Source organism: Lutzomyia longipalpis, chromosome 1 (assembly GCF_024334085.1).
Source record: "Lutzomyia longipalpis isolate SR_M1_2022 chromosome 1, ASM2433408v1".
Classification (NCBI taxonomy): domain Eukaryota; kingdom Metazoa; phylum Arthropoda; class Insecta; order Diptera; family Psychodidae; genus Lutzomyia; species Lutzomyia longipalpis.
This window is the reverse complement of record NC_074707.1, coordinates 35,709,189-35,724,446: the sequence shown is the minus strand read 5'-3', so window position 1 is coordinate 35,724,446 and position 15,258 is coordinate 35,709,189. Positions and strand designations below refer to the sequence as shown.

General features: G+C 38.1%; 4 protein-coding genes across 5 annotated transcripts; 1 reads left to right on the top strand and 3 right to left on the bottom strand.

Moving 5' to 3' along the window:
- Positions 1 to 89: 89 nt before the first annotated feature.
- On the bottom strand, positions 90 to 898 carry LOC129787010 (NADH dehydrogenase [ubiquinone] 1 beta subcomplex subunit 7). The gene is made up of 3 exons (XM_055822289.1): positions 637 to 898; positions 343 to 511; positions 90 to 277 (listed from the first exon to the last, which is right to left on the bottom strand). The coding sequence occupies exons 1-3, from the start codon at positions 746 to 748 to the stop codon at positions 184 to 186; spliced, it is 375 nt and encodes a 124-aa protein (XP_055678264.1). The 5' UTR covers positions 749 to 898; the 3' UTR covers positions 90 to 183.
- A 62-nt stretch (positions 899 to 960) lies between these two features.
- Positions 961 to 1,987, top strand: LOC129787008 (serine/threonine-protein kinase Nek5-like). Its single transcript, XM_055822287.1, has 2 exons — positions 961 to 1,121; positions 1,207 to 1,987. The coding sequence occupies exons 1-2, from the start codon at positions 1,060 to 1,062 to the stop codon at positions 1,985 to 1,987; spliced, it is 843 nt and encodes a 280-aa protein (XP_055678262.1). The 5' UTR covers positions 961 to 1,059.
- Positions 1,988 to 2,019: 32 nt separating this feature from the next.
- Positions 2,020 to 3,189, bottom strand: LOC129787009 (probable U2 small nuclear ribonucleoprotein A'). The gene is made up of 5 exons (XM_055822288.1): positions 3,022 to 3,189; positions 2,820 to 2,967; positions 2,399 to 2,745; positions 2,200 to 2,340; positions 2,020 to 2,131 (listed from the first exon to the last, which is right to left on the bottom strand). The coding sequence occupies exons 1-5, from the start codon at positions 3,101 to 3,103 to the stop codon at positions 2,079 to 2,081; spliced, it is 771 nt and encodes a 256-aa protein (XP_055678263.1). The 5' UTR covers positions 3,104 to 3,189; the 3' UTR covers positions 2,020 to 2,078.
- A 99-nt stretch (positions 3,190 to 3,288) lies between these two features.
- Positions 3,289 to 14,992, bottom strand: LOC129787005 (pancreatic triacylglycerol lipase-like). 2 transcript variants are annotated; one of them, XM_055822283.1, is made up of 9 exons: positions 14,317 to 14,992; positions 10,161 to 10,309; positions 7,798 to 8,066; positions 5,623 to 5,715; positions 5,461 to 5,541; positions 5,268 to 5,355; positions 4,024 to 4,790; positions 3,663 to 3,790; positions 3,289 to 3,588 (listed from the first exon to the last, which is right to left on the bottom strand). In XM_055822283.1, exons 2-9 carry the CDS (start codon positions 10,291 to 10,293, stop codon positions 3,483 to 3,485), a joined length of 1,665 nt encoding a protein of 554 aa, XP_055678258.1. In that variant the 5' UTR covers positions 10,294 to 10,309; positions 14,317 to 14,992; the 3' UTR covers positions 3,289 to 3,482. The 2 variants fall into 2 exon arrangements, with proteins under 2 accessions (XP_055678258.1, XP_055678256.1); XM_055822281.1 differs by having other exon boundaries at positions 10,161 to 10,306.
- Positions 14,993 to 15,258: the final 266 nt, after the last annotated feature.

The window sequence follows — 15,258 nt, the reverse complement described above, 5'->3', positions numbered from 1 at the left end:
TCTTACCTTCCGAAAGACTCTTCCTGACCCACAGGAAACAACTCACGAGAAGTCTCCCCTGGAATGGTGTCAAGACACAAAGACAATTCTTTCATCGATATAATTTATTTACAAGCTCCTTCCGGCAGGCTTTTCTACGAAGACTTCTTAGCTAAATTCTCTTTCTTCTCTTTCCTGGAGCTTTTAGGCAAATTCCAAGCTTTGCTTCTTCTCAATACGCTTCTTTCGCTCCAGGAGACGTCTCTCGCGCTCATATTCCTTCATTCTAAGGACATAGCTGCAAAAGAAATGAGATTTTTATGCTAAATCCTTAAAAAACCCGTTTTCCTGAAAATTCCTTACTCTTCGTATTCGCAGGTTAGATACGCATGTTTCTCATGATGGCACCTGTAGACCCATGGCCATTCTTCCCTGCGACAGGCTCTATAGTTCAGTAGAACATGAGCACAGTAGTCTCGCTCCTCTGCTGTTAATTTTGCAGATTCCATCTCAGCTGCCGTTGCAACCATCACTGAAAGCAACAAGAGGAGATTGGTTACATAATCCCGCAAAATTCCTTTCAAAACAATCCCTCCAGGATGGCTGGATCATTGCTCCTGAACACACTCAATCATCCCTGAAACAATGAGGACTCACCTCGTTCCTTCCGGCCATTCTTAAATCCCAGATTTGGATCAAAACTGGGATCATTGTTGGGATTTGGCGTGGTATCCGGTTTCGTGATATACAACCCTACTTGATTCCCCATCCTTGGCAGAACTTCCCCCTGCTCACCGGAACACGGAAGTAATCACTAAATTCACGGGAATTCAGCCAATTTTTGGAGAAATAAATATTTTGCTTTTGCAAAAATATTTTGTCAATGGAGCTACCACAGCGCCATCTACGCAGAAAAGTTTCGGCAAAGTCAAGAGAAGTTCCTGAAACGTTCCGGAAACCATCTTAACCGAAAATAACGGACCAGTTGGACCCTTGTCCTCATAGTTTTTCTGTTTTGTCGCATAAATTGTCCTTTTTCTTGTATTTTCTTCATTTTCTTGTTATTATTTTTTATAAAAAATGACCAACGACGATTTTACGAATTATTCATTCATCCGCTGCCTCGGCAACGGGACATTTGGGTGAGTCCTTTGAGCTGGAATTGAAACAGAGAATTTCCGGAAGGGGAAGAGACAGCAAACTGAGGATTTTTCAATGAAATTGCAGGAGCGTCAGACTCTATCGTGATATCCGGACAGGGCAGAAAGCCGTGATTAAGACAATAAAGTTCCTCTCGAACAACATTTCCCCAGACGACGTAGCCAACGAAATTCTCATCATGTCGCAGCTGGATCATCCACGCATCATAAGATTCCTCTCCTGCTTCGAAGATTGCTTTGCTGAGAAGCTAAATATTGTGATGGAGTACGCTTGTGGGGGCACATTGCATGGAATAATTGAACGACATCGCCTTGAGGCATCCCCAATGGCAGAGAAGCTCATCCTGCGTCTCTTCTGTGAGCTCCTCATGGGTCTTGACTATCTCCACATGCGCAACATCATCCACTGCGACCTGAAACCGGAAAATGTTCTCCTGGACGCACATATGCGCGTTAAAATCGCAGATTTTGGCATTTCCATCATCTCGGAGAATCCTTCGAAGCCCGTGCAAGGGGAAGCTTTTGGAACGCCCATCTACATGGCCCCGGAGGTCTACACAATGCGCTCATATAGCTCTTCCAGTGACGTTTGGGCCTTGGGGGTAGTTCTCTATGAAATGTGCACCTTCCATCCTCCCTTTGTTGGCTCAACAATTGATCAACTCTCTCACGCAATTCACAGCGGAGATTTCACCCCCATCCCATACCGCGCCCTTGGCTACGACAAACACTTCCAGGTAATTGTTAAAATGATGATTCAGCCCCGGGCTGAGGATCGATGCACCATTGGGGGGATTATCTGCCTCCCCTTCATCACAAAACCCTTCTACGAGACAATCTTTGCCTGAACACGCGTGATCTACACATGAAACGCCCGGAATGTGATAAACTAATTTATTGTGTTGGAAAAATTTACCCGAATGCCTCAAATCTCCTGGCTCAGTCCTGCTCCATTGGCTCCTGCTCTTCTTCCTCTTCTTCTTCAACGGTTCCTGGAGATGATTATTATTTTTTTGATAAATGACATATTGCAAAATGAAAAAAAAAAGCTTTTTCTCACCATTTCCATTCCCATTGGAAACTTCTTCGGGAATCTGCCCAGATTGTAGCATTCGTGTGAGTTTCTCAACTTCCTGCAACGATGTGGCGTTCTTGATGGCCTCCCGGATAGCTTGTACATTTGCATTGGGGATTCGAGTTACTGGAAAAATAAGAAAAGTTATTAAAAATTCAAAAGAGGCAAAAAAACTCAAACTTACACTTGGCTTTGTCGGCTAGTCCAGCTCCCGGAACGAAGGTTTTTGCCCTCTTCGTGATTTCTTTGTGGATTTCCTTGCCCTTCTTGCTCTTGAACAATTCATTGGCTGCCTTTTTGTCCTTTTGCTTGATTTTTCTGAAATCCAGTAGCCGTAGATTTGGGAAGCGGTAGGCAATGTATTCACGGTAGTGGGGCTTTGTGGAAACGGGATTCATCAGGAGGCAGAGAGTTTCCAACTTTGGGAGGTGTGTGAGTGGTTCTAGGTCACCAAGCTCCTGAATACTGTTCCCAGTGAGAATTATTGACTCAAGATTGGGCAGGGATTCGTGCAAATTCTCACTGATTCTCCTGCAAAGGAACGCAAAAGATTATTTTTCTATTTCTTGGAGGAAAAAAAGAATTTTGAGGTTAGAGTTACTCACACAATCCTATTGTTGTTCAGCAGGAGGCATTTCAGACGCTGTAGATGCGGGAAGCCATCAAGCTTCCTTAGATCATTATCGGAGAAATCTATTACATCAAACTGATCCAGAGTAGCCCCCAAATTCTCAATTTGAGGGATTTTGTAGCCTAAAAAGTGAGGTTATGAGTAATGGTCAAAGAGGAAAGAACTTTTCCACTTACCCCTTAAGGAGAGTTCTCTGTCCCTGCAGGGATTCATGTACTGCATGGACAGATTTATCAGTTCCGGTGTTAATTTAACCATTTTACACTGATTAACTGCGTGAAAATACGATTAAAAATAAATATAAACAATCGAGGTTTTCATTGAAAACCCAATTGACGATATTCGGCATTTATCTGCCGAGAAAACATCGATTTTGCGGTTTTGCAATGAAACTACCCCAAAAGCACCCAAAATTTGAATCTACAAAAAAGTAACGATGCGAATTTTACATTTTTGGGTTGTTTTATTATAAAAAAAAATAATAGACGTTGTACAGGGTACAAAAGTAAACACTAGTTAACATCATGTATAATTATCACATAAGATTCACTGATCCTTGGAAGTAGTAAATTCAGGAATACCAAATGACGCGGTAGTAATACTTTGAGGGGAAAGTGGAGCGACCGTTGGACCTTCATCATGTCTTGCAGTTGTCGTAGAAGATGGACATCCCACGATTGGCAATGTCCGCGTATTCCTTCTTGGGCGCACACAGCTTATTGGAGGATCCACTGTTTCTTTTTCTGCAAGATTGCAAGAGAAAATCACGTGAGAAAGTTTGAGAATTCACAGGCGTAGCAAAAGAGTCTCATCTTACCCTCTCGATGGCATTTGCATAATCTCCACGGTGATGGATTTCACGTACAAGTGATCATTGCACCAGAAGAGGAGACAGAGCGATCGTGGCTGGAGCACGTTCATCTCATGCGTCCAATTCAGCTCAACCTTGAATGGCAGAAAAAGAGCAAATAAATGGCTTTTGAATGCGAGAAAAGGGCCCTTCGGGGCAAGCTGGAGACATTTATGGGCATTTTGTAAATTCTCTTGAACATAAGATCAAGAAGCGCGTGGTCGGATAGAGATTGCGAAAGGATTTCTTAAGAAAAAATTGAGCAAGATAAAATTTTAATTTTTTTTTAAATAAAAATGTGATTTAAAAAAATATTTCTTTTACTCACTTTCCGGATACGATCCCCCAAATCATGAGGATTTGTCACAACCACTTGATACGTTGTTCCATGCTCCAGGCGTGCTGTCCCTCGCGGTGTGAGATCAACTCCTCGTACGGCTCCACGATCTGAGAAGATTGCAGCTGTTAAGTAGCCCTGAACCCAAGATTCCGCATCTCTCGGCTTGGCCAGCTCAATTGTGAAGCGATAGTGCCTCTGGCAGAAGGGAAAATCTTTCCCAGTGGCCAGGAAGTATTTTCCCGGCTGTGGCGCCATTGGTTCATTCACATCCGATGCAATGTCATTCTCGGAGGAGTTCTGATGCCCTATGACGGGCATTGAAGCATGGTACCCCATGTAGGCACAATTTCCAGCTGTGCACTTGAAGCATCTGCCCGCGAGGAAGTGCTGGTACGAAGGACAACGATGAGCAACGTACGGACACTTCCCGTTGATGCTGTCGATGAAGAGCTTAATGGCGCGCACGTGGTTGCAGGCTAAAAGGACCCGCGAGGCTTCCTCAATGCCGTCTTTGATGAGTGTGAGGGGAATCAGGGTGCCACCTTCCTGGGATAGAGCACATCCAGGTTGCTCCTTGCCGTTGTTGGGATAGAAATCCAAATGCCCACACGGCTGTGACATCCCATACCCAGGAATCTCAAGGAGGAAGAAACTTCGACCATCCGTGTGGATGACATCCACAAATTGCGCATCCGTGGGGTCTAACCGGACAGACGGACCCATTCCCTGGAAGTACGGTTCAGCAGGATCGAGACCTGGAGAGGGTAACAAACCAAAGTAACCAAAAAATGGATTAAATTTTGACTCGAGAGAATTTTTTTTGAAAGAATTCTTTTAGAAGAATAAATTCTTGAATTTATTTTATTTTAATTGCAGAGAACTTGTCTAGAGAAAAAAAAGCGAGCAAAAATTCCTGATAATGGAAAATCAAATTATTTTGAAACTGACAAAGAAAATGCAAAGAAAACCACAACCACGAGAAAAATCAAAGAGCAGAAACCAACAGACCTTTCCCACAATTGAATAATTTTAATTTATTCGCAAAATTAAAATTATGAAATGCAAAACATCTGTTTGCTAAATTGAGCAATGCATTGTTCTTTTCTCTTCTGCAAAAACATAAAGAACAAAAATCATGAATGAGGTTTTGCGAGGAGAATATTAAAAAATTTACTTTTTAAGGTGTGAAAAAATTCTCTAAATGCTGCATAAGAATTGAAGGAACATCATACCTGTTATCCTGCCAATTCCGGGGATTCTTTCAGCAGCATAAGCTGCTGTGTGGGCTCCCAAGGAATGTCCAATCATATGAACATCTTCCTGCAAAATGTAGCAGAGATTGGTGAGGTTTAGTGGTGTGTTGTGTGTACACATAATAGTTGAATTAAATGTCAATTAATTTCTCTTTTGCCGTCAGCAGCATACCATTCGCAAACCGGAAATCTCTTGCAGCTTCTGCAACAGGTAAGCCAGCTCCAAGCCAACGAGACGCGTATTGGCGGTGGCCTGCAATTGAGTGAGAGAGAATTGCGATGCTGAAAGTGGACACATGCTGTGTTGGGCAACAACAGCAGCAACATCACTCACCTGGGTGTAAAGGGGCAGGGACCCCCCGGCCCAGTCCACCACGATGACATTGAGATTCCCTCGCGCAATCAGCTCGTCTCGCAGCTCTGAGACCTGTAAAAGGTGCGCACATATGTTTATCATCGACTCCCTTTGGGGACAGGCATTGCGCGTCCCACTGACACCAAAACCCTCATTACATTTATATCGCTAATTTATACGACAAATCGCACGCGCCCCCCTTCTGAGTTCGCAGAATACGCGGGCCTCCCCCCACGTGCGTGCACCGGAGCAACATGAAATTTTCTCGAACGTCTTTTCGAATTTTTATGTAATTCATTAAGGCGCTAATGTATTGTCCAAAAAGGCATAAAGTGCTCGTTGGTGTTTATTCAATATGTTGTTTTGTGTGTTCTTCGCAAAAGAAACAAGTTGTTTTTTAAAACAATGCGCCAAGACGTAAGTTTTTCTTATGTATCTATCACATTCTTGCATTCCTTTTGCATTATCTTTGCAAATTGCAGATTTAATTAGCTCCATTCGCTTAATTTGCTCAAATAATTACAAAAAGGACGCTTTCAAGGCGTACCCCTATCTGCACGTCACGCACCCTCGTGGGGAATTTTCTAAACATTTCAATAACCGTTAAGAATTTCTGTTAGGAAGTTATTTGAACAAGAATTGGAAATTCTAATCGAATGACAACCATAAGGATCAAAGGATAGCTATCTTTACATTTATCATTAGCTAAACATTTTAATGTCTTAGAAATTTATTTTTAAGAAAAAGTCTTAACAGCGAAAAAATGCTACATTTTAGCTGTGATTCTTTCTTCAAAGAAGCACAGCTTCTGTGTACACTCAAAAATGCAAAGTCGTCAGATCGGGCCCAAACTTGGGATGAGCACGAATTAGGGTCCCTACATTCCAAAAAACGTATGCGCCAAAAATCTTTCCGTCCGGCCGGCCGGCCGTCCGTCCGGCCGTCCGGAACCTTTTGCTAAACTACAAGAGAACGGTAATAGATAGAGACTTGCGGTCAACGGCAAAGTTCATATATCGACTGGAAGACATCCGATTATGATGTCAAATTTTATCCCCCACCCCTCCGTCCGCCATTTTGAATAACCCCCAAATTTTGTTTTCGCTATATCTCAGTCACTATTATAGCTAGAGGGCTGAAATTTTGATATGTTGTAGGGGCCATCAAGACCTTTTCAACGATACCTCATTTTCGAAAATCGGCCAAACCGTTTAGCCAATATGGCCGCCACAATTTTTCATCGAAAATCGGCCATAACTCGAGAACGGCTTGACCGATTTTGATCAACCCGGGCTCAAATGAAAGATATTAATGAGCCCTACAACTTCTCGGAACATCTCAAGTTCAAAAAATAACCGCAAGTGGCGCTAAAATCGAAAACAAAATTTTCGATGAGTTTTCGATTAATATCTCGAGCACCGCTTTATAGAATTGCTTCATATTTTGATATGTTATAGTTGGCTATAATATCTTTCATCATGCCAAAAATGAAGAAAATCTATGTAGCCGTTCCGGAGATATCGCGTTTTAAAGTTAACATGTCATATCTTGAGTTGCATTAGTCCAACGCCCCGCGAAGCGGGGCGTTTTATATATACACATATAAAAGTAAAGTAAAATATATATAAATGCATAGATAAAAATTAAATATAGCATGGATGGAACAGTATAAAGCGAAAGAACGGTAAGTAAAACTTACGGGCTGTGATTCTTTCTTTGTCAGTGAAATGTGAAATTGACTGAAAATTGAGGATGGGCAAATTTTGAGCAGAGACTTACTCGTGAGCCGAATCACAGCCAACGCCCTCCACGATTCAGACTTTCTTCAAAATTTCAGCGCGGTGGCTGTGATTCGGCTCGCGATTAAGTCTCTGCTCAAAATTTGCCCATCCTCAATTTTCAGTCAATTTCACATTTCACTGACAAAGAAAGAATCACAGCCCGTAAGTTTTACTTACCGTTCTTTCGCTTTATACTGTTCCATCCATGCTATATTTAATTTTTATCTATGCATTTATATATATTTTACTTTACTTTTATATGTGTATATATTTTTAAATTTATTCATATAAAAGTCTAACGGAAAAGACGTTCAACGCGTCTCAAAACATTATTCTAATTAAGATTCAAACAATAAATTTTGAGAAAGCTCACCCAATTCGATAGTGGGGTATCGATAAAACCATGGATGATGATTTTCGTCTGCCAATCTGCATTAAAATTCGACTCAGTGATGGTTTTCTCATCCTCAGCCACGAGATTTTGCGACGTGATGGGATTCTTTGGGGTGTAGAGATAGAAGCGTGTATTGATGATATTCCTCGGAAGTGGGAACACATTAAATGGTCTGTGGATAAGGTGGTACCATTCGCGGGTGATGTTGAGGCAGCCAATTTCTCCGAAGCACCTTGTTTCGTTCTCAACTAGAAAAATTTAAATTAAAAGACAGAGGAGAAAGAAATGGAAAGGGCGAGCAAAAGACTTAAAAGAGATTTCAAATCATCACAAAAATCTTTCAAACTTTTTTGTGGGGGCTCCTCATCGCGCGATCTCCTTGTCTTTTTTAGCTTTGGCGCTGTGAGCAATTAATGAGAAAGTTAAGCCGATCACGTGGTTTTTGCACGCAGCGCGCCAAGCGCACAAGAGAAGGACGCCAAATGAGCCGCCATTAAAAATTGCGATCAAATATTTTTATTAACCTCCCATTTATGGGGCACTAAATTGGGGAAAGACACATGCCGCTATTCGCGGGATAAATTGATATTTTTTTCTCTCATGAGAAATGAACCTCCAGTTGAACTTGATTTTGAAGGAGCTCCCCTGCAAAACCTCGCTAATTAAATGTGAAAATATTTTGTTGGCAAACACTATACTTTCTTCCATATTTGCTCTCCTACAAAACATGAATATAAAGTGATTAATGATTAGTCGTGAACAAATGATTACCGGGATATTTTCCTCAAAGATTCAAGACTGACAATGTGGCACAAATAGTGTGCAAAAAATTAATACTAAAAAACCTTTAAAGAGACGGAGAAATCTCAATTTAGTAGCTTCTCCATTTCTATAGTTTTTTTTCTTTTTAATTATTGCAAAGTCGTGCTGAATTCTAAAATAGTTTTAGCTGGAGAAAAAGAAAAATATAGCATTCCTCGCAAAATTGCTTTCAATCTCATTTGTGGAAAAAATGAAATGTGTTTTGTGTGCAGTGGAAAAGTCTCGAAGAGTGAAATCTTCAGGGGAATTCGCGGCTTTTAACTCAAACACAGTCAGTTGCTGAAGAGCGTGACTGATTGTAAATAATTAGATAATTTTTAATGTAAATAATTATTATTTTAATTTTCAGAATGCACAAATTTTTCTTTTCTTTTTGGAATATTTAAGTTTTAGTTTTCAAATTTTAACTGACTTTTAAACAGGTGGCAAATTGAAGCCATTTTGATAAAAATAAAACATTTTTTGCTGCCGTATAAATTTTAATGAAAAGTTGTTAAAATTGCCTTCGGTTGATTAAAATTTTAGAAATTAATCTATTTAAATCGATTTTTATTGTCCGTTTAAAGCAAAACAGGAAAAATCTCATGCAAAGATTTTAATTTTTTTTTGAAAAATGGCGTCAAAATTTTTGAATCCTCTTCCAATTAACGTTTGATTAAGTATTGTAAAAAGTCTACTGAACTAATTCTAAGAAAAATATGCAAAAATCGTTTTCTAACAGTTAAGAAAACTTTACAAATCGAATTTGTTTAAATCGGATTTAAATTTTAAAAAGAAGCCACGCACATAACCTAAAATTTCTTAAAAGTTTTATCGAAATAAAAATTGTAAGAGAACGTTAGAAATAGGTTTGAACTCACAAGATGTCTTATCAAAATCAATGACACCTGTTTCATTGGAAACTTCCTAATAAATCCAATTTCACATTGAATCTATATTAATTTATTGATTTTATTGATTTAGCAATGAATTTGAAATCACGGTCAATCACCCTCCTAAAAAATAAACTGTGTTTATATTTTGCATAAAACGCAAAATGAGATAAAACCACTTCTTTGTAAACCCTGAAATTTCATTTAGTTTGAACTCTTAATTAGCCCCCATGGCTAAATAATCGCAACAACATTAAAACTATAATTTTATTGAAATTACAAATTTTAGTAGAAATTTTCATTACAAACGAAGCCCCAAAGCCATCCACAAACACGGTGGATTTTCTAATATTAATTTGTGTCAAGTGTGCAATTAATAATCATGCACACAGATTATTCTGCAATGTGGGCGCGTTTGCCAAAAAAAATTCAAATTTCAGCCTCGGAACCGCCACTTAGTTTCTAGCGCGCGGTGGTGTCTTGCAGAATGACGGCGAACAAGTTGCAATTGTAAAACAATATTGATGGAATTCATTAACAATCTTGCAGCAAGTGCTTTTGGATGAAGGACATGAATTCAAATGGGAGCATAATTGTGACTTTGGCACAGAAATATGCATGCTTTGCGTGATGGCGTGGTGTACTTACATGGCAGCCATGGTAGATTTACGTCGATGCTTAATTTATCGGCCCTGGCCCAGCTGAACGGATCCAGAGGGCCACCCTTCACCGCAGGAGACGTCAAGCCCAGAGTCAATAGAGCAGACACGTACTTCCACATCTTGGTTCAAATACTACTGGAAAAAAAGGAAGAAAAAAATGCGGGAAAGGTCGAGTGAATGGAATTCATATTTCTCTATACCTTTCTTTCACTATATTTTGAGGTTATTTCTGGTCAGATAAAAAATAAGACAAGATAGGAGGCCCAAAAAATGTGATAAAGAGTCAATGGAGTCACTTAATGAATCAAAAAAACCGAAATAATTCAAATATTTCATTACATTAATAGGAAACAAACAAACATGGCGTCCTGATGGCGTCCTTTTCAACAGCCGGTTAACCTTTATAAATTTAAAAGTTTTCTATTTTAACGATCGCAAAATGACTTTCTGTGGAAAGTAAAAAGAATGCACTTTCTCCCAAAACAAACTACACATAAAATACAAAAATAATTCTCTTTATTTTAATGAATTCATAAAATTTATGAGACACTGCACCTAAAAGAGTTACAAATAAACTTGAGAAAATTGGTGAAGAGTAGATACAAATTGAGGGTTCATAAAAAAATGGTGATAATTTCAATGTCTTCTTGTGAGTCTGTTTTTTTGTATGCTGAAAATGTGCGACTCCCAATAAAAGGTTCAAATGCACGTCGCTGGGATGTTCATATAGGAGTAGGTATATATTTAATAAATTTCCATACTACGCACATTCATGTAATATCTTCGCATAAAGCGGCAGAAAGGGAGGGCAGGGAGGTGAAAAAAAATTCAAATTGCTACGTCTATGGGTGTAATTTGAATGAGTTGTGTGCGACATGGACGCAAAAACTTTCTTCCAAAGTCACTGGCGAAAGAAATGTTGAAATTTTTTCATAAATGTGCCTCATAAACTCCCCGCGTGTATGATCCATGCCGCATATAGACAATAAAGAATGCCCATTTGTTGGAGGGGCTCCATATAAAAATTTCTGTTTGGTTGACTCTTGAGGAGATAACTTTAAGTACACATGCTGCGTATGTCTCTACAAAATAGTTTATAATTTGATAGGAATCTCAATCGTAGTATTACAAAAAGAGGGATCAAAATTGATACTTTTGTGGGTTTTCTTTCCGTTTTTTCGATTGACGGGATACCCCATTGTTGCGCTGGATTATACAACATCTAATTGTCTTCTTCAACATCACGGCGCGATGGCTTTTTTCTGTACATCACCTCCCCATTGGCATAACGCGGGAATCACATGCGGTGCTCATTTTGAAATCCATTATTTATTAATTAGACGATGATGCACTCAAATAATGTGTCAAGAGGTGAAAATTCTTCAAAAGATCAACGTCTCGTTTTTTTCTCTCCAGGTGTGACTCCACAATCGTATTATAAAAATGTCTTTTATATTGTTTGCACGCCGCGTTGAATTGTTGTGTGTTTATACTACCTTGCGACATTTTTCCCAATAATTGACTCATGTAACGCAGGGGTAATCATTAGCAGAGTTCGCTATAAGCATTCAATTAACACGATTATCATGAATGTAGAATTGTGTCGTCTGTGCCACCAAGATATTGCTCAAAGCGATGGCAAAATAGCCCCCTTTCCAGATAGTTGCATCAGATTTTATTCACTCCACCACTTCCTAGAAAATTAATACGTGAAGAAAATGAAAATATACCTACCAATATCGAGCAAACAGGCTAGTTTTGAGAAAGTACAACATTCAAGAAATAAAAGCTCTAGAAATCTGATTTGTTGGATTTCCTATTAATTCTAGCAAGTTTTATTGATTTTTTAGAATTCCTTATTTATTAATTGCTGCGTTTCATGTTTTATATGTGGTGTAGTACGTATTTTATTGGCATGTAGCAAGGAATAGAAACGATATGTTACTTTAAGAATTAGCATATTACCTAAAGCTAAATCAAGGAGATTTTACTTATTTTTATGAAGGAAAATTATAAGCAGAATCAATTTCTTTATTATGACTTTTATACTTCTTACGACGTTTCGAGTTCAATTATTTACATCATCAGGTCCTTAAAACATTTTTTTTGTATTATTTTAACATCAGAATTTCTATTTTAGCTTAGCTTTTTGAACAATCACTGATAAACGTTTAAGAGTCTTTTAAAATCAGCTAAGAAATTAAGAATTCTTTAGACAAACACACAATAAAAATTCTTTTTTTAAATAATTCAGAAGCTTTTTCTTGTCAAAAAAAATTAAAAATAAGAAAAGGAATGATTGGATCGTATTCTGCGGCCTAGAAATCCTTGAAAACGCTGAACTTTCAAAAGAAGTTCTTGGAATTTCATAGAACGACTCATTATTGTTTACAGAAATCTCAATTTATATGAAGAGATTCCTTATTTGATCAAGAAAAATGTTTTATGCTCAACTTTGAAAATATCTTTTTATTATTTCTGAGCTTTTATCGCTAAATTAATTTTTATAAAGATGTTCTCTTGAAATTTTAAGGAATAACAAAGACTAAATTACTTGCTATATGAATCTAGAAAATGATTAAATTTTCCTGATCGACTTTTCGTCATATGAGAAAAAGCTTTTTCAACTTTTCTTTAATTGGAAGTTGACTGAACATAAAAAAAGCTTATTTCGCTTTCAAATTATTTTATAGCTTTATATTTGGGATAAAAATTGTGTCCTTCAACAGGGCTTTAAACTCTATAAAAAGCATAAAAAAGTATCATAAATATACATTAGGAAATAATCATAAAAGGGCATCACTATTTCAGGGTTAATTTTGTAAAAAAAAACTCTTATTTTTGACTTTATATGCCCTTCATTTAGATTAAAATGCATAAGAAACAATCAAAAGTTTTTTTTCTCAAATTAAAAAGATTACTACTCTAATTCTAATAAATTGATTGAATCATTATCAACGACCGGTCAGTTAATGATTTTAGTTAAAATCATCTTGAAATTATTTTAAAAATGTTTTCTCCAAAAACATCATTCCGTCTTATTTTTAATCTTTTTAATAAAATAATTAAAGCTCATTAAACTTTTTCCTCCAAAGCTTCTTTATCATAATTTCATTGGCAAGTCAGTAGCCGCAAGCAACGAAGCTAAGCTATTTGTAAAAGTCCTCAATTTTTCTTTTATGCAAATGAAGCTCATAAGAAACTGAGAAGGTGATATGTTTAAAGCAAAATACTTGCTTTCTGAACCATGATCACCATCGTGTTTTTGACCGTATTACATATGCTTACGCCAGATCATAGCCCCGATGGTTCATTCATATCACTCCCATTATCACTTTCTTTACAGCTCTAATGATCTCATTGCTCCTAAAACAATTTTATAATAACACATAAAATGCAAACCTCCCTGCGAAATATGCCGCAGGACGTAGGAATTAGCAAAGCGACGTTCGTGCGCAACGTGCCGTAACTCCTTGTGACATACAAAGTGACAATCACGCAGAAAAACGTCTCTGAAGCGGTTTATGCGCTAGTGCAGTTTTTCTTTGCATCCACTCACCGTGAATGTAAGTAAATGTATATACTTTGGTATCTCCCAGATCAATGAGGAAGTCTATTTGAATTGAGCAAGTGGCAAAAGATTGGTGGAAAAAGGAGAAAGAGAGCTGGAATGCGTCCATGCGATTGATGTGCACCACCAAGTGAATGGTGTGTGCATTGTGTGTTGGATTAGATCGCAAAAGCCAATATAATTGCATTCCAATCTGCATCAAAGAATTGCATCTTTACCATTTTTGTACTGCAATTGAGGACTTGAGGTGCATAACACAGGTCATATAAATCTACAAATTAATCAAATTGCATTGACACACTTCTTAGACGATGCTGCTTTTCACCAATCAAATTGCATCCATATACCATTCGTCTTGTAAGACATCGCAAAGAAATCACACACAACAGCGAGAGATTTTTATTTAGATTCGCAATTAGCGAAATGTAGTAAGAGTGTCGCCGCATGAAGAAATCACGAGCGCAAAAGTAGTATGTGGGACCAATACACCGTGCATACACATCGATTTGGGCCTCCCAATCTTTTTTGCACCATCTTTTATACCATGGTGAAATGCTCTCCGTGAACTTACGTGCAATCATTTAGGCAAAAGTTGTCGCTCTGTGCTGCAATATTGCCCCGATCGTCCAATCAGTGTTGTGTTATGATTGTTGAGTTTGGTATGTGGCCGAATATAATAAAAGTAAATTTCTCTAATAACTGCACTCTCTGGCTTCTATTTACTCTATATATGGCACAAATTATATAATTCCACACTTGCAAAGACGATATTCGATCACTTTGGCTGTTTTTATGGGGGTTTGCACACACAATTCACTGCTGAAAAAAAATCCACACGGAGGATTGATGAAGAGGAGAGTCGTTGATAAACAGTGGCAACACTTTGTTTGGCTTCCACTGTCTCACATATAATCTTCACCTGTGCCGTATCACCTCTGAGAGTGTCTTTTTTTACTATTAACTTGCCTCTTGTCTCTGTGATCCCACTCACGATGGATTAGCCGAAAACACCGTTAAAATTCAACAAGTGACGCACAAGAAGTCCAACCAGGTGATTACTCACCTGTATGCAATGCCCAACTAAATATTTTCTCGCGCCAAGACTCCGTTAGTACCACCACCGGGCTGTCTTCGTGTGCTTCGTGGAGGGAGCCACCAGCCAGTGTTGGTGGTTCAGCTCTCTTTGCCATTTTTTTTCCATTTGCCTGACTGCATGTCTTCGCCACAGATTCGCGCGCGCCGCGATAAAGAAGGTAATTCCCCTCTGGAATAATGTCTTTTTGCTGTATTTGGTGAAATGACACCACATATTAAATACAAAGATATAGTATGAATGAATGAATGAATAATGGTTTATTATATCCAAGAGATACATGGTTATCTATAATAGGACTATATATTACATTTTATGTATATAAATTTTAATAGTGAGAATTTAAGTTTTAAAAAAAAAAGAATTTAAAAAAAAAAAATGATTTTACTTTAATTATTATTTTTGTTTTCAAAATTTTCT